General features: G+C 42.5%; 1 protein-coding gene across 4 annotated transcripts in view; it reads left to right on the top strand.

Moving 5' to 3' along the window:
* USP28 (ubiquitin specific peptidase 28) overlaps window positions 1–2,913 on the top strand; it is a 65,263-nt gene extending 62,350 nt beyond the window's left edge. For all 4 annotated transcript variants that reach the window (XM_066245030.1, XM_066245039.1, XM_066245015.1 and 1 more), the window contains one exon: window positions 1,350–2,913. In XM_066245030.1, coding sequence (XP_066101127.1) covers window positions 1,350–1,525 — 176 coding nt within the window. In that variant the 3' untranslated portion in view covers window positions 1,526–2,913. The remainder of the gene's footprint in view (window positions 1–1,349) is intronic.
* The last annotated feature ends 15,702 nt before the right edge of the window (window positions 2,914–18,615 follow it).

The following is an 18,615-nucleotide window of genomic DNA, read 5'->3' as shown; positions in this document are numbered from 1 at the left end:
TCTTTTGAGAGCCAAATTTTTTAAACTTGAACTATATAGGTAGGTACATTCCTTATTGAGGTAGCGACCACACGTGGTATTTTGTGGAAGAGCCACACTCAAGGTGCCAAAGAGCCGCAGTTTGCCGACCACTGGTTTAGATCATGTGTAATGTATAGCTTTACTTAATGCTCTTTGTGCACACTGTATATTTTAATCATTTGAAAGACAGTGGCAACATTATATTTATGGTACAGACGGTTAGATCTACTTTGTCCAAGTTTAAAAGGATGATTGAGCCCTGGCCGGTTGTTTCAGTGCGTAGAGTGTCAGCCGGTGTATGGACATCCTGGGTTCAATCTTCCGGTCGGGGCATACAAGAGAAGCAACTCTTTGCTTCTCTTCCCCTCCCTCCCACTCTTCTCTCCCTCTCCTCTCCTTCTTCTCTTTCTCTCCTCTCCTTCTTCCCCTCCTATCAGCCAGTGGCTTGGTTGGTCCTAGCATCGCCCTGGGCACTAAGGATAGCTTGATTGATTCAAGTGTCTGCTCCAGACTGGAGATGGCAGATGGATCCCAGTTGTGTGCATGTGGGAGCCTGTCTCTCTGTCTGTCCTCCTCTCACTTAAAAACAACAACAACAATAGTAATAATTGCCTGACCAGGCAGTGGCGTAGTGGATAGAGCATTGGACTGGGATGCAGAGGACCCAGATTCAAAACCCCAAGGTTGCCAGTTTGAGCGTGGGCTCACCAGCTTGAGCGCAGAGTTGCTAGCTTGAGCGTGGGTTCATAAACATGACCCCATGGTCAATGGCTTGAGCCCAAAGGTTGCTGGCTTGAAGCCCAATGTTGCTGGCTTGAAGCCCAATGTCGTTGGCTTGAGCCACGGGTCAGTTGCTCTGCTATAGCCTCCCACCACCTCCCACCCCCCGTCAAGGCACATATGAGAAAACAATCGATGAACAACTAAGGAGACTAAGGAGCTGCAATGAAGAATTGATGCTTCTCATCTGTCTGTCTATATCTGTCCCTCTCTCTGTCTCTCTGTCCCTGTCACACAGACAAAAAAAATAGTAGTAATTATATGATTGATTAGTAGACCTGTCCATAGTGAAGTCAGTATGTAGTGTTATTCTCCCATATGTCAGATGGCTTCAAGCTGTGACCTAAAGCTTTGCTATATTTGGGAAGTAGGTCTTTGCTCATGGTTTGGCCTGAGGAATTACCGTTTGTTGTAGGCTGGCCAGAGGAATGCCTTGAGGTTGTGTAATGAGCTGTGTAGAAGACCTTTTCGTATAATTGCAGGCTTGATTAGTTTTTACTCAGAGATCTGTTTAACTGTATATGCAACCATCCATTTTCTCTCCACAGAAAATCTGCAGCTGTGCTTAGGGGAGTTTCTACCCAGGCTTCTAGATCCTTCTGCAGAAATCATTGTCTTGAAGGAGCCTCCAACTATTCGACCCAATTCTCCCTATGACCTTTGCAGCCGATTTGCCGCTGTCATGGAGTCAATTCAAGGGGTTTCAGCTGTGACAGTGAAATAAGCCGTTACTTGTTTAGGGCCGTCCTGGTCTTTGGTGCCCACCTGTTAAACAGAAGTCTGGTATCACAGTGTTTACCTTGGAAAAGGTATTAGATGAAAAACTAAGATTCAGATCCACACCCCAACCATGCTGTCTGTCTGTGTAACAAAAGATTGAAAATAAAATTGCACTTTTTCAGAACAGAATCACTAAAGCAATTTACTAAAAAAAAAAGACAGGAACCAGCGTGTTAAGGTGTTGAAGTGTGCCAGCAGACCTGAGCGGCCCCTTGTACCTGTGAGAATGCTTGGGCTTTTCTGAGCCTTTTGCCACTTTTTAATTACCCGACAGGCATAATTACAGCAGAATAGAACCGGGTGATTCATCAGAAACTGAGCCAGATGAACAGCTACCACTTACTGCAGATGACATCTGAAATTCTCACCTGCGAGAGGTGAGAAACACAAGCCTTCCCTGGCCGTGGGCAGGAGATGACCACCGCCCTCTCACCTGTGGGTGGAGTCTAAGGTCATGTGGCAATAATGCTGCCTCTCCTTTTTTTGCTTTTTTATTTTATATTTTTAAATAAACCGGAAAACCTCATGCTCAATCCTGAGTGAAAGAAAGGAAAGTATTAGTTAGACAGAATAACATTGTGAAACTTGACTAAAGATAGCGGGTTTGTTTTGTTTTGTTTTTAAATGAGAACATGAGTGTATGTAAACTCTCGGGTGTCCCATACTAACTAGTACAGTTGACCCCTTTTTGTGTGTGTTTTTTGGTGAGGGAGTCTTTATTTTATTTTATTTTATTTTTAATTTAAGTATAGTTGACTTATAATGTTATAGCTGTTTTAGGTGTACAACATAGTGATTGACATTTATGTACCTTAACGCTGTGATCACCACACTAAGCCCAGTAACCACCTGTCACTGTGCAAACTTGTCACAATGTCAATGGCTATGTTCCCCTTCACTTTTCTCACCTGTCCCTCCTGCACCCCCCCCCCCCCAACAAAACAAAACAAAAACAGACTCGGAGACAGAGGTCAAACTTATGGTTAAAGAGAGCATTTTGATAGTTGTTAACCATCTAGGTAAAATTTCCTAGGGTCTGAAAACTGTCAGAAACATGACTAAGGCTGCTGCTAGCCCGAGAGAGCAGTCAGACAGATGCTCTCTCCATTTTTCTTTGAAAAAATAAAGGATGTGAGTTTGTACAAAGAAAAACAAATCTGTGTATATGTATATGTAGAGAGAGAAGTATCTCTGTTGACCATTTTTAAAAGGCTGCAGTTTTGGTATTGTATTTTAAACAAATTTTAAGATGGATGAGGGCATTGTGGGAGGGAAGAATGATTGCTACAACTATGCAGATCTTATAAATGTGCAATAAAAGTATTTGTTTTACCTTTGGTGTGCAGTACGGCCTTTATTTAAATACATGTTTTCTATTTTGGAAATGGATGGACTTGGTAAGTATTCGTCATGATTCAGTTTTTCTTTTTTAGTTTTTATTCTTGAATTTGAAAAAGAGAGAAAAAGTAACATTGATTTATTATTCTACTTATTTATTGGTTGATTCTTGTATGTAGCCCAACTAGGGATTGAACCCACAACCTTGGCGCTCTGGGACAATGCTCCAACCAACTGAGCTACCTGGCCAGGGTCAGTTTCTCTTTTTTAAAGAAAAGAATAGATTAAAGGGTTGAGAAACTTCATGGGGTTGAAATAAGACCAGGCAGCAGTCAGTTCTTGAGCGGCACCTGCTGGTGACTGGTAACTTTTTATCTCATTTGATAGTTGTATTGTGTGTAAGTGATCTACTTTATAATTTGTCAAATTTAGAAAACAAAGTTTTTATAACAATTTCTTATGCTTTGATTAAATTAACAGTTTGGTCATGTTTTACAGATATTCAGAGGTACCTTTTTTGTTTTCAAGTTCACTGTAAAGATTTGTTTTATGGGAAATGGATCAAGTTTTTTTTACCCATTGATTACCTTTTAAAATTATAAACCACTTGCCTTTCACCTTGAAGTCCCTGTCATTAGTGAATACTGTGCAGTGATATTATTTCACTTAATGTAACAGCCTTGAGATGATGGGGATGGACTGTGGTTTGCCCAAGGTCATTAGATGTCCTAAGTAGTAGAGCCAGGACACTAACCCTTGGTAGTCTCTGCTTCTAACTTTATGGCCTTTGCTTTTAACAACTTCTCAACAATACTTGGTAGTCCTGAAAAAGCTTTTGCTTTGTACCTGTCCACATTGGTTTTTTCCTAGTTAGCTGCCTGGAATCTACAGGTGGCCAAGACACTAACACATGGGCATCTGTAGGGTGCAGTGTTGGAGTGGTTTGAGATCTGGGATTCACTCACACTGCCAGGGGGAGTGCTGAGAATTAATTTCTTTTTCTTCTCATTAACTAGCTGCTTTAGGTGCAGCCTGGTTTCTTACAGAGTTCACAGACTGTTTCAGGTGAAGAATGGTTTTTACTGTTTAAAGGCTTGTGTAAAAAAGAATGAATAGGGTGGCAGGAGGAAGGAGAAGAAACCTATGTAACCCTTACCTAAAATCCTAAAATGATTTGAGTTTGGGCACAGTACTCAACCTCAGCATAAATTCCCTTGAGGCTGGATTTAGACTCCCTGGTTAACTGGAATTATAGTGCTCTTCAGTTTGGATTTGTTAGCTCTTTAAAGAACTAGGAGACATACAGGCTCAATTTTACCCTACCTACTTCACAAGAGAGGTGTGTGGTGGTAACATAACAGGACAACTTGAATAATGAATAAACTAGAGGCCAGTATTGATTGAAGGGTTGGGAGGTGTCCTGGGTGGGACAGAAGGTGGGATCAATTGTAGTTGTGGTTCATACATTTCCAATGCTCGGTTTATTGTATTTTATTTTATAAACATATCTTCTGATTTCTTCAGTAACTGTTACTTGAGTGGTCTCAGTTTTGGGCTGCTACCCAGAACAAGTGTGTGTCTGTCTTTGAATGTACACATGAATGCCTTTCTGTTGGTAGTATCTGAAGTGAGAGTACTGGGTAATAGGAATAGATAGGTAGTCTTTACTGGGTACTGCCTATAGCAGGGGTCCCCAAACTACGGCCCACGGGCCACATGCGGCCCCCTTAGGCAATTTATCCAGCCCCTGACGCACTTCCGGAAGGGGCACCTCTTTCATTGGTGGTCAGTGAGAGGAGCAACAGGATGCATCCTCTCACTGTATGTGAGTACTGTATGTGGCGGTGCCGCAAAGCAAGTTGTCACTCACATGCAGTACTATTTCGGGTGACGCGGGACACACACATGCGTCACGGCTCCAGAAGTGCATCATATCACTTCTTACGGCTAGCAAGGACAAATATGGACCCGGACATTGACCATCTCATTAGCCAAAAGCAGACCCATAGTTCCCATTGAAATACTGGTCAGTTTGATTTAAATTTACTTGTTCTTTATTTTAAATATTGTATTTGTTCCCATTTTGTTTTTTTACTTTAAAATAAGATATGTGCAGTGTGCATAGGCATTTGTTCATAGTTTTTTTTTATATAGTCCAGCCCTCCAATGGTCTGAGGGACAGTGAACTGGCCCCCTGTGTAAAAAGTTTGGGGACCCCTGGCCTATAGGTTTCCAAAACACGTATACCAATGTAAACTCCTCCCAGCAGTTTCTGTGAAGGCCAGTTGTCCCATATCCTTGGCAAAATTTGGTCAATATTTTAACATTTGCCTTTCCGGCAGATGTGTAATGATGTTGTTTACTCCCCAGGAGCTGATGATGTTGAGCCTCCCTTTAGATGCTTAATGGCCTTTGGCTCTTATCTTCTGTGAAATACCTATTTAAGTCTTTTGCCCAGTTTTTTTGGATTTACTGTCTTTCACTTATTAATTTATAGGCATAAAAAACATTCCAATTATGGAAATGTTGGGTTATATGCATTGCATATATCTTCTTCCACTCTGGTTTTTCACTCTTGATATCTTTCAATGAAAACAAGTTTTTAATATTAATGTAGTATAACTTACCTTCCTTTTCCTTCATAGTTAGTGCCCAGGATGCTCGCTGATGCCTGGGTTATCCTCCAGAAGTTTTACTTTTTTTTGAGAGAGAGAAACAGGAACATAGAACTGCTCCGGCATGTGCCCTGACCAGGGAATCAAACTGGCAACCTCCGTGCTCTGGGATGACACTCCAACCAACTGAGCTGTCTGGCCAGGGCTTAATTTTTATTGATTTGTAGAAAGACAAGAAGGGAGAGAGAAGGGAGGAGAAAGGGAAGCATTAGTTGTTCCACTCAGTCATGCATTTTTTGGTTTCTCCCCATGTGTGCCCTGACTGGGGATCAACTTGCAACCTTGTTATTTCGGGACTACGCTCTTAACCAACCGAGCTAATCAGCCAGGGCTGAAGTTTTACTATTTTACACTTAACAGTTAGCTAATTGACCCTCACCATTTATTGAAAGCATTGTCCATTTTCCAGGCTGTACCTTTGTTTCTGTGCTGCTTTGTCTACTTACACCAACATCACACAATCTTTTAACTAGAGGAGCTTTACAAGTCTTGATTTCCAGTACAATAAACTGCCCAGTTTTGAGTGTTTTCAAAATTTCCTTGAGGACCTGGCTGGTTGGCTCAGCAATAGAGTGTTGGCCCGGCATGTGGAAGTCCTGGGTTCGATTCCCAGTCAGGGCACACAGAAGAAGCGACCATCTGCTTCTCTACCACTCCCCTTTCTTTCTCTCTCTCTCTCTCTCTCTCTCTCTCTCTCTCTCTCTCTCTCTCCCTCCCCCCACCCTCCCACAGCCATGGCTTGAATGGTTTGAGCAAATTGGCCCTGGGTGGTCAGGATAGATCCATGGCCTGCCTCAGGTGCTAAAAATAGCTCAGTTGCCAAGCAACAGAGCACTGGCCCCAGAAGGGCAGAGCATCACCTGGTAGGGGACTTACCAGGTGGATCCCAGTTGGGGCACATGTGAGAGTCTGTTTCTCTGCCTCCTGGCCTTTCAAAAAGAAAAAGAAAAAAAAGAGGCCCTGGCCAGTTGGCTCAGCGGTAAAGTGTTGGCTTGGTGTATGGAAGTCCCGGGTTTGATTCCTGGCCAGGGCACACAGGAGAAGTGCCCATCTGCTTCTTCACCCTTCCCCCTCTCCTTTCTCTCTCTCTCTCTCTTCCCCTCCTGCAGCCAAGGCTCCATTGGAGCAAAGTTGGCCTGGGCGCTAAGAATGGCTCCATGGCCTCCGCCTCAGGCACTAGAATAGCTCTGATTGCAGCAGAGCAACGCCCTAGAGGAGCCAAGCATCGCCTGGTGGATCCCGGTCAGGCACATGCGGAAGTCTGTCTGTCTGCCTCCCCCCAGCTTCTCACTTTGGAAAAATACAAAAACAACTAAAACAACAACAAAAAAGAAACATCAAATTAAAAACAGATGCATGTATAATATGACAATACATACTATCTTATCCACACACACATAATCTAATCCCAAGGCCAGCATTTTAGCTGTTATTGTGAAGGACAGCATTTCCATAGAGATCAAGACCAAGCATTTACCTCCATCACCATTCAACATTATTTTGCAAGTATTAGACACTGCGATAGAGATGTGAAATCAGTGATTAGGTCTCAGCATTGATGGAAACGGTTGAGTGAACATTCTTTTTATAATTTTATTTATTGATTTGAGAGAGAAGGGTGTGAGAGAGAGAGTTTGATTTGTTGTTCCACTTATTTATGCACTCATTGTGCCCTGACCGGGAATCGAATCTGCAACCCAAGTAGACATTCTTAAGGATCCAGATATGTGATATGGCCTCATCCTCTGTGGTGCTGGCACAGCAGTGAGACCAGAGGTCTCCCCAGCGAAAGCCTCATCACTGACTCTGACCAGAGATGTTAAGTCAGTGACAAAGCAGTGGTCAGAGCCTGACCAGGCAGTGGCACAGTGGATAGAGCACGGGACTGGGACGTGGAGGGCCCAGGTTCAAAACCCTGAGGTTGCCAGCTTGAGTGTGAGCTCCTCTGGTTTGAGCACAGCTCACCAGCCTAAGCCCAAGATACCTGGCTTAAGCAAGGGGTCACTTGGTCTGCTGCAGCCCCCCAGTGACGGCACATATGAGAAAGTAATCAATCACCTTAGCAACAACTAAGGTGACACAATGAAGATTTGATGCTTCTCATCTCCTTCCTGTCTGTTGCCTATCCCTCCCTCTCTCTGTCTCTGTCAAAAAAAAAAAAAAAAAAAAGTGGGCAGAGCAGGAAGCACAGAGGGGCGGTGTCCCCTCACTTGTCCAGGAAGGAAGAGCACTTTGTAAATTCTGAGCCATCATCCCAGGTCTGCAGCAGTAACCTGCTTCACACTCACCGTTGCCCCCTCAGTAACGTTCCCGTAACATCAGTGGGGCTTCTGTCTCAGAGCTAGAAGCCCACGTGGTGGAGGCTTCCAGGACAGGGAGTGACCAATACACTTGAGACGGAGGGTGAGTCTAGTGGCACAGCACCTGCCTCCCGTGGGACCGAGGAGAAGGCACGTCCCATGTGACCGCGGGGAATTCATTCCCTAGAATCGACAATCTCACTGTCTAAGGCACCGAAACAGGAAGACTCCAGGACACAAATCGGCTGGCTCCTGAGGTCCTGCGGTGAGGCTTCTGTCCACAGGCTGTGCGTTATCCTCTGGATAGACTCTCCTAGGAGCCTGCTTCCTCCTTGGAAATGCATTCTTGTTCCTTGTTGTCTATCAGCTCCAACCTGTCCCGGATTTGGCTCAAGATTCCACAAAGGAAAAGGGTGATGACCCAAATTGGAAGCAGCATAGCGAGGAGTCCAGACCGAGGAGCTCGGATAACAGGAAGTCTCTCTGGAGAAGAAAGTCACACATCAGTGAGGACACAATCTGCCCAAGTAACCAAGAGCCCACACGTGGGTAGTCAGCTGTCTGGCCCAGCACACACTCTGAAACGCTGCCTTGCGCCCCCTGCTGGCCATGGTCCCACGTTCTCCAGCCAGGAGGATGTATGTTCCTGAGCACACCAGGCAGAGCAGTATTTTTACAGTTGTCTTTGCTAATGCCACTCCCAAGAGAGGGGGGTGAGAAAGGGCCCTACTAAATCCACCAAAGGGTGAGGATGCTCTCACACTTGGACTACTGTCTCTATGGAAAACTTATTTCCTCAAAATGCCAATCTCTACTCACTGTCCCCCCATAGCTCCAACCTTGCCTGCTGTGCAGACGTTGCACATGTGTGTGAGATGACAGGTAACAAGTGCACAATATGGTGACATTGCCCTGCATGCATGTGTGGTGTGAAGGGGCTGCTGAGAGCAGGTTTGGCCAAGGCCAGGAACTGAGGAGACTGCTTGTGATGCTGGCAAACAGCCACTTGGTGGCACAGGCGGCCCCTCTGCACGAGTCCAGCATCCCCAAGTGGAAGTGAAAAGAAAAATCTGAAAAAAGAAAATATCTTCCCACCCTCGAAAAAGTTTTCACGTAATTGTTAAAGCACATAAATGTGCAAATATTAATATAGGCACCAATATATTCAGAATGGATGTTGTTTTTGTATATTTGCTAATTATGCAGATTTGTACTTTTTCACTTGTTTTATAATTCTTAATAGTCCTGAGCAGGCCACACTATTGTCACTTGGAATCCAGCCCTTGTCCTCTCCTTGGGCTCTGAGAGGGTTCGTGCTGGGTGAGGCCCGGCAAGTGCAGGGCAGTGTCCCCCTTCCCTGCTGGCCTGGAGCACTGCGTGAGTGTCACGGCCTCTGGCCATTCTGAACAGTAATAGCCTTACCTTCAGGCTGGAGCCCAGAGATGGTCAGGGAGGCCACACTGCCCATCCTAAGGATCTCTCTTGAGACCCTGGACGGCCTGTTGCTATTCCTGGGGTTGGGAATTTGGGAATATGGCATGGGTGTTGCTGTAGCCAAGCTGCCTCCTTGCTGCCAAAATGTTTGCTGCTTTTGGTGCAGGTGAGGGTGGCCATCTGTCCTGGGGACTCGGTCACTGACAGTGGCTTAGTCAGCCCTGCCTGGGCCACAGACACTGTGAGGGAGACAGAGAGGGGTGAGAGCAAGACCTCAGGTCACTGAGCAGGAAGGTGCGGCATGGAACCGAGACAGGTGTGGACCCTCCAACCCCCAGGTAAGGCCAGCCTCGGTAAAGAGTGAAAAAAGTGAGAGTGAGAGGGGCCCAGGTCGTGGTGGAGACTCAAACCTGACCCTTAAAGCTCTGTTACATGGGCTGAGCTGCCCCGCATCTCATATCACTTCAAGTAAATACAGGAGAAAAGCTGGGTCATTCAAATGTACCCTGGTCATCTGCCTGCTCCTGTCCTCTCTGTCCTGGGTCCTCACAGGTCAGAAGGGGGAAAAGGAGGAGTAAAATGACTCAGAAGGCAGAAGCACCTGGCTTTTGATGACCCTGGTCCTGGCAGGACAGCATATCGCAGTGAGCCCAGTAATGTCTGAGCCTTCCTCCAGCGTCCCTGAGCGGTGTCCCCATCAGGAGGGGCATCTCAGGGTTGTTTCAAACTGTCCCCCAGCCCCCAGCCTCACCTGGTCTCTCTGACACACCCGGTCTCTAGTAAGAGGATCGCTGCTGTCCTGACGCTCTTTTCTGAATCTACACTAAATGTCAGAGAGAGAGCCAGGGCAGCTGGGGCCTCAGACAACGGGGTGGGTGTCCAGCTAAGGACTGTCCCTCTCACTACAAAAGGGCCACAAAGAGTCTGACTCTCAAGTTGACCAGTGTAACACGCATATAATTTTATTAGATCCTTTGTTACAACTCCAAAAATGGATACCATTATCTCTTCAGTATTTTATAGATCTAGGTGCCCCAAATTTAATACATTTATTTCCTTAACACTCTCATCAGCTGCAGCTGGAGATCGGGGTGACAGTGGCTGCTGGGCCAGTCGAGCTCGGTCTCTAGTCCTTCTTTCTCTGACGTGGCTGGAATTAACCTCCTGCTGTCCCATCATTCCCTCCGTGCCTGGACATGGAGCTCCTGACTTTGTGGGTGTGACCAGGTGAAACATGTCATTGGAAATAGCTCCCTTCACAGCCAGGTTGGGGCCAGTGTGGGGACATTCTTGAATCAACAGACCCATCCAAGGGCCTCAGACCATCAGGTGCTGGTGTCACAGGTTACAATAACCACAGTGGAGTAACAATCTGGTCTGGGACGCAAGTGGTTTTTGTCTCATGACTTCTTAGGTACCCAGTACTGCATGCATCAACTTCTCTGTCATATGTGTGATGTTTATAATAACCTCGTCCTCAGGTTGGAGCCCAGGGAAGATCAGTGAGCCCATGTGACCTAACTTGGATCCTGAGAATCATCTAGGAATGCTGAGGGACTGGTCTTTCCAAGAGTCCAAGGTTTGAGGGAAGCCAAGCTTAGAATTAGAACCCACAGACATTATATGATCCAATGTTGCTGCTGTCTCTAGAGTAAAGTGATCTTCTTGTCCAGAGTCCCTGACACAAATAGTGACTGGGTCAGTGAAGACTGTACCCAGGACCCTGCAATAAAGGACATAGTCACAAATGTGGAGAGACAAGATCCTTGCCCGCATCCCAGGCTAAGGATCAAGAAGAAAGAAAGGCCTATGTGTCCCTCCACTGACCCCAGAATCTACCCAACTGTGCAGCGAATAAAACGGAGAAGAGGAGAGGGGTCCACGCTGTGGAGAAACACCTCCAGAGCTCCCTCTGGTCCCTAGCCAAGAGGTACATGTCCTGATTCTGTTGTCCCTTTCCTCACTCTGATGGGAGTGGGAGCCCATTGTTGAAATTATTCCAGGCCCTCTGCTTGTCCCAGCTCTGTTTGTGAACTAAGTTTCAATCCCCTTTGCTTTGGAGTTTGTATTTGGAGGACAGGGAGCAGGTAAACATTTGAGAGGCAGAAATAGGAAGAATCACTGAGCAGAGGGCAGTACCGCATTTCCCCATGTATAAGACACTCCCATGTATAAGACGCACCTTAATTTTGGGGCCCGAAATTTGAAAAAAAAAATTACATAAAGTTATTGAACTCAAGTTTTATTCATCATAAAATTCGTACAGAGAGTAATGGCGCGGTAGGAAGCAATACTGATAAACCTCCCCGAAAACTCAACAAGATCTTCAACCAGAAACAGAAAAACCTATCCTTGGAGCCTCCAGATGTTTCGCAATACACCCGAAGGTATGGTCGAGCGAAAAATGGGCTAAATATATAATCAAACCCCGAAGGAAATAGGGAGTAAGAAATGCTCCGCCTTCCTCACTAACCTAAATAGGGCTGCTTTCACTGGGAACTGAGAATATAGAAACTGAGGCGGGCAAAGAGGGTGAATAGATCCAGGCTGCGGCACAAACGGCCAAACCAGGCTGTGGCACAGAGATCCAAGCGGAGGAAAAACTGTGCCTGTGGCAACCTAGTTAATACAAGCTAACACTAGCGCCAAACCAGACAAAGAAAGACAAGTGGGGCAGCCATTTTCCCCCGATCTCCTGGTCGGCGCACAGATAGTGGGCAAGAGATTCCTCCGAGTGCCTCAGCAGTGGGCGCCCATGTTATCCCACAGAGAGGCAAAGTCAGAGGCCTTTGTGTGGGCCGAAAGTGGAATCTCGGGCTGCCCCAGCACCCTAAAAAAGCCGCACACAGAGAGGGAGTGAGAGCCAATTCTAACGCTGGAACTTTTCCATGCGGGCAGGGGTTTCACTCAGAGGGTGAGGCGGCCGGCCTGATATCCTGGTCTGCACGCGCAGGTAGCAGGTAGTGAGCGAGAGATTCCTCCGAGTGCCTCGGCAGTGTGCGCCCGTGTTATCCCACAGAGGGGCAGAGTCAGGGGCCTTTGTGTGGGCTAAAAGCAGAATCTCCAGGCCCCCCAGCATCCTGAAAAAGCCACGCACGGGAAGGGAGCGAGAGCCAATTCCAATGCTGGAACTTTTCTGTGCAGGCAGAGGTTTCACTCAGAGTGTGAGACTTCCGGCCTGATATCCTGGTCTGCACACAGATAGTGAGTGAGAGTTTCCTCCAAGCGCCCCAGGAGTGGGCGCCCACCTGTGTTACCGGACAGAGTGGCAGAGCCAGAGGTCTTTGAGTGGGCAGAAGCCCCACCTGATTATGCTAGCAGCTCTGACTGACTGAGCCTTACCCAGAGCCCTGTGTTGAGTGGGAATACAATGGGGAGTTGTAAGCTCTTTAAGCCTCTTATTATCCAGGCAGAGGCAGCAGCAACCCCATAGCTGGATTATCAGGCTACTAATTGAGGAAGGAAAGACTAGGAGAGAGGTTCCAGGAACACGGACTCTCTCACTGTCGGAGCCTATAAATGCTAATGAACTTCAACTGCCAATGAGACTGAAGCACAATACATGACATTGCCATAGAGACTTATCAACTGCAAACCTCTACCTGAGCGTGCCAAAGGGGCAGAACCCGGGGTACAGAGTCACTGACCAGGAAGAGGGAGAGAAAAGAAAAAGCAAGAAGATAACCTCTCAAAATCAAGAATAATCCGCAGACTTTATAACCTATCCCATTTTATTATATTTGTTTGTTTGTTTCTCTTATCTTCATTCTTGATTTTTTTCCCCCCTCCTCCAATTTAATCATTTAACTCTCTGCCGGTCTTACTCTCTCCTCTCCTTGAATTACACTACCCATAAGTGTTACATCTCCCATTATCTTTTCTTTCCTCTTCCTTTCTCTCTATGAGGGTTGCACTCCAAAACTCTTAACTCTCTCTCTCTCTCCTCTCTTTTCTTTTTTCTTCTTTTAGTGGTTCCCTCTTTTTTTCTCTCTCTCTCTTTTCTTTTCACCCTCTATATTAGTTTCTTCCTTTCTCCTTTAGGTCTCCTCTCATTCAAACCTCAATACTGAACAAATTATCTTATCTGGGACTCAAACTTATGTTTGTGGCATTTTGGGGGTTTTTTACTTCACCTTTTTAACTCACTAGCAGTGCTCCCATCCTTGGCTCTCCATTTTATCTAGTTCTTGTTCCACTAAATACAATAGTAATTTTTTAATTTGTCCCCCCATTTTCCTGTTTCCTTCTTATTCCTCTCATCATAACTCTTAGTCAACCAACACTTAAAAGCAAATCATTTTATTCTTGACCCAAATTTTTTCCTTATTTGCTTTTTGTGGCACCATACCACCTTTTTTTTCTGTTTTTTTTTTTTTGGTGCCCCTTTATTACTTCTCCCCAATTCAGGCCCTCCATTACAGGCATTGTTTGTTGTATTTAGTACAATATAATTTACAGTTCACCACAAGATTTTTCTCAAGAAAGAGAGGAGAGGAGAGGAGAGGAAAAAAGGAGGAAGGGAATAATATCCTTCTTTTTAATTTTTATTTTATTTTATTTTCCTTTATTTAATTATTAATTTTTTTAAAAAAACAACACTTCAATTTTTTATTTTTATTTTTTTAACTTTTTATTCTTTATTAAATCTCATTAATACTATCAACAAAACCACCCTCAGATGCCATTAAGGAAGAGAAAATTGAATAACATGGATAAAAAAGAAAGAGAGGTAACACAGATAGATGAGAAAAAAATCTATGGAGAAAAATTTAATATATTGGAAAACTTGGAGTTAAACGACAGAGAATTTAAAATAGAAATCCTAAAAATACTCAGAGATATACAAGAAAACACAAACACAGAAAGGCAATTTTGGGAGATCAGAAAACAACTCAACGAACACAAAGAATATATTTCCAAGAAAATTGAAACTATAAAAACAAATCAAACAGATGAAAAACTCAATTCATGAGCTGAAAAACGAGGTAACAAGCTTAACTAATAGAACAGGCCAGATAGAAGGTAGGATTAGTGAAATAGAAGACAATCAACTTGAGGCACAACAGAAAGAAGAAGAAAGAGACTCAAAAATTTTAAAAAATGAGATAGCCCTACAGGAATTATCTGACTCCATCAAAAAGAATAACATAAGAATAATAGGTATAATAGAGGGAGAAGAGAGAGAAAATGGAATGGAGAACATACTCAAACAAATAATAAATGAGAACTTCCCAAGCCTGTGGAAAGAACTAAAGCCTCAAATTCAAGAAGCAAACAGAACTCCGAGTTTTCTTAACTCCAACAAACCTACTCAAAGGCACATCATAATGAAATTGGCACAAACCAACAGCAAAGAAAAAATTCTCAAGGCAGCCAGGGAAAAGAAGAATACAACATAAAAAGGAAGGCCCATTAGATTATCATCCGATTTCTCAACAGAAATTCTACAAGCTAGAAGAGAGTGGACCCCAATATTTAAAGTCCTGAAAGAGAGGAACTTTCAACCACAAATACTATACCCATCAAAGCTATCCTTCAAATATGAAGGAGAAATAAAAACATTCACAGATACAGAAAAGATGAGGGAATTTATCATCAGAAACCCCCACTCCAGAAATTACTAAAGGGGGTTCTCCAATCAGATACAAAGAACAAAAAAAAAAAAGGCACAAGTAAAAGCTCCAAGAAGAACACAGTAAAACCAAATTTAAACTGTGACAACAACAAAAAGAAAGGGGGGGGGGGAGAAGATGTAGATACACAGTAGCAAAGGATGATGGAGTGCAAAAGTACTCACAAAATAGTGCACTACAATGAACAGGGTAGGAACCCTTTTCATTACTTAAAGGTAACCACCATTGAAAAAACCACCATGGAAGCACATGATTTAAAAAAGATAGCAACAGAGGAAAGATGTATGGAATACAACCAAATAAAAACAAAAGATAGAAAAATGAAAGAGAAGGATCAAACAAGACACAAAACTAACAGAAAGCAATCTATAAAATGGCAATAGGGAACTCACAAGTGTCAATAATTACACTAAATGTAAATGAATTAAACTCACCAATAAAAAGACACAGAGTACCAGAATGGATTAAAAAAGAAAATCCAATTGTATGCTGCCTACAAGAAACTCATCTAAGTAACAAGGATAAAAACAAATTCAAAGTGAAAGGCTGGAAAACAATACTCCAAGCAAATAACATCCAAAAAAAAGCAGGTGTAGCAATACTCATATCTGTAATGCTGATTGCAAGACAGCAAAAGTACTCAGAGACAAAAATGGCCATTTCATAATGGCTAAGGGGACACTGAATCAAGAAAACATAACAATCCTTAATATATATGCACCAAACCAAGGAGCACCAAAATATATAAGACAGCTACTTATTGACCTTAAAACAAAAACTGACAAAAATACAATCATACTTGGAGACCTCAATACACCGCTGATGGCTCTAGATCGGTCATCCAAACAGAGAATCAACAAAGATATACTGGCCTTAAACAAAACACTAGAGCACCTGGATATGATAGACATCTACAGGACATTTCATCCCAAAGGGACTGAGTATACCTTTTTCTCCAGTGTACATGGATCATTCTCAAGAATTGACCATATATTGGGCCATGAAAGCAACATCAGCAAATTCAGAAAAATCGAAGTTGTACCAAGCATATTTTCTGATCATAAAGCCTTGAAACTAGAATTCAACTGCAAAAAAGAGGAAAAAAATCCCACAAAAATGTGGAAACTAATCAACATAATTTTAAAAAATGAATGGGTCAAAGAAGAAATAAGTGCAGAGATCAAAAGATATATACAGACAAATGAAAATGACAATGTGACATATCAGAATCTACGGGATGCAGCCAAAGCAGTGATAAGAGGGAAGTTCATATCACTTCAGGCATATATGAACAAACAAGAGAGAGCCCAAGTGAACCACGAACCACTTAACTTCACACCTTATGGAACTAGAAAAAGAAGAACAAAGACAACCCAAAACCAGCCGAAGAAAGGAGATAATAAAAATCAGAGCAGAAATAAATGAAATAGAGAACAGAAAAACTATAGAAAAAATTAATAGAACAAGGAGCTGGTTCTTTGAAAAGATCAACAAAATTGACAAACCCTTGGCAAGACTTACCAAGGACAAAAGAGAAAGAACTCATATAAACAAAATCCAAAATGAAAGAGGAGAAATCACCACGGACACCGTAGATATACAAAGAATTATTGTAGAATACTATGAAAAACTTTATGCCACTAAGTTCAACAACCTAGAAGAAATGGATAAATTCCTAGAACAATACAACCTTCCTAGACTGAGTCAAGAAGAAGCAGAAAGCCTAAACAGACCTATTAGTAGAGAAGAAATAGAAAAAAACATTAAAAACCTCCCCAAAAATAAAAGTCCAGGCCCAGACGACCATATGAGTGAATTTTATCAAACATTCAAAGAAGACTTGGTTCCTATTCTACTCAAAGTCTTCCAAAAAATAGAAGAAGAAGCAATACTTCCAAACACAGTTTATGAGGCCAACATAACCCTCATACCAAAACCAGGCAAGGATGGCACAAAAAAAGAAAACTACAGACCAATATCTCTAATGAATACAGATGCTAAAATACTAAACAAAATACTAGCAAATCGAATACAACAACATATTAAAAAAATAATACATCATGATCAAGTGGGATTCATCCCAGAATCTCAAGGATGGTTCAACATACATAAAACGGTTAACATAATACACCATATCAACAAAATAAAAAACAAAAACCACATGATCTTAATCAATAGACGCAAAATAGGCTTTTGATAAAACACAACACAATTTTATGTTTAAGACTCTCAACAAAATGGGTATAGAAGGAAAATATCTCAACATGATAAAGGCCATATATGATAAACCATCAGCTAACATCATATTAAATGGCACTAAACTGAAGGCTTTCCCCCTTAAATCAGAAACAAGACAGGGTTGTCTACTCTCTCCACTCTTATTTAATGTGGTACTAGAGGTTCTAGCCAGAGCAATCAGACAAGACAAAGAAATAAAAGACATCCATATCGGAAAAGAATAAGTAAAGGTATCACTTTTTGCAGATGATATGATCCTATACATCGAAAACCCCAAAGAATCCAAGAAAAGACTACTAGAAACAATAAGCCAGTACAGTTAGGTTGCAGGATACAAAATTAACATACAGAAGTCAATAGCCTTTCTATATGCCAACAATGAAACATTTGAGAATGAACTCAAAAGAATAATCCCCTTCACGATTGCACCAAAAAATATATAAAATACCTAGGAATAAACATAACAAAGAATGTAAAGGACTTATATAATGAAAACTATAAACCATTGTTAAGGGAAATCGAAAAAGATATAATGAGATGGAAGAATATTCCTTGTTCTTGGTTAGGAAGAATAAATATAATCAAGATGGCCATATTACCCAAAGCAATATACAAATTTAATGCAATTCCCATCAAAATTCCAATGACATTTTTTAAAGAAATGGAGCAAAAAATCATCAGATTTATATGGAACTATAAAAAATCCTGAATAGCCAAAGCAATCCTAAAGAAAAAGAATGAAGCTGGGGCATTACAATACCTGACTTCAAACTATATTATAGGGCCATGACAATCAGAACAGCATGGTATTGGCAGAAAAATACACACTCAGACCAATTGAACAGAATAGAAAACCCAGAAATAAAACCACATATATATAGTCAAATAATTTTTGATAAAGGGGCCAACAACACACAATGGAGAAAAGAAAGCCTCTTCAATAAATGGTGCTGGGAAAACTGGAAAGCCACATGCAAAAGAATGAAACTGGACTACAGTCTGTCCCCCTGTACTAAAATTAACTCAAAATGGATCAAAGATCTAAACATAAGACCTGAAACAATTAAGTACATAGAAGAAGACATAGGTACTCAACTCATGGACCTGGGTTTTAAAGAGCATTTTATAAATTTGACTCCAAAGGCAAGAGAAGTGAAGGCAAAAATTAATGAATGGGACTACATTAGACTAACAAGTTTTTGCTCAGCAAGAGAAACTGATAACAAAATAAACAGACAGCCAACTAAATGGGAAATGATATTTTCAAACAACAGCTCAGATAAGGGCCTAATATCCAAAATATACAAAGAACTCATAAAACTCAACAACAAACAAACAAACAATCCAATAAAAAAAATGGGAAGAGGATATGAATAGACACTTCTCCCAGGAAGAAATACAAATGGCCAACAGATA

The sequence above is a fragment of the Saccopteryx bilineata genome, chromosome 1 (genome assembly GCF_036850765.1).
Source record: "Saccopteryx bilineata isolate mSacBil1 chromosome 1, mSacBil1_pri_phased_curated, whole genome shotgun sequence".
NCBI lineage: Eukaryota > Metazoa > Chordata > Mammalia > Chiroptera > Emballonuridae > Saccopteryx > Saccopteryx bilineata.
This window is presented reverse-complemented; position numbering and strand designations above follow the sequence as displayed.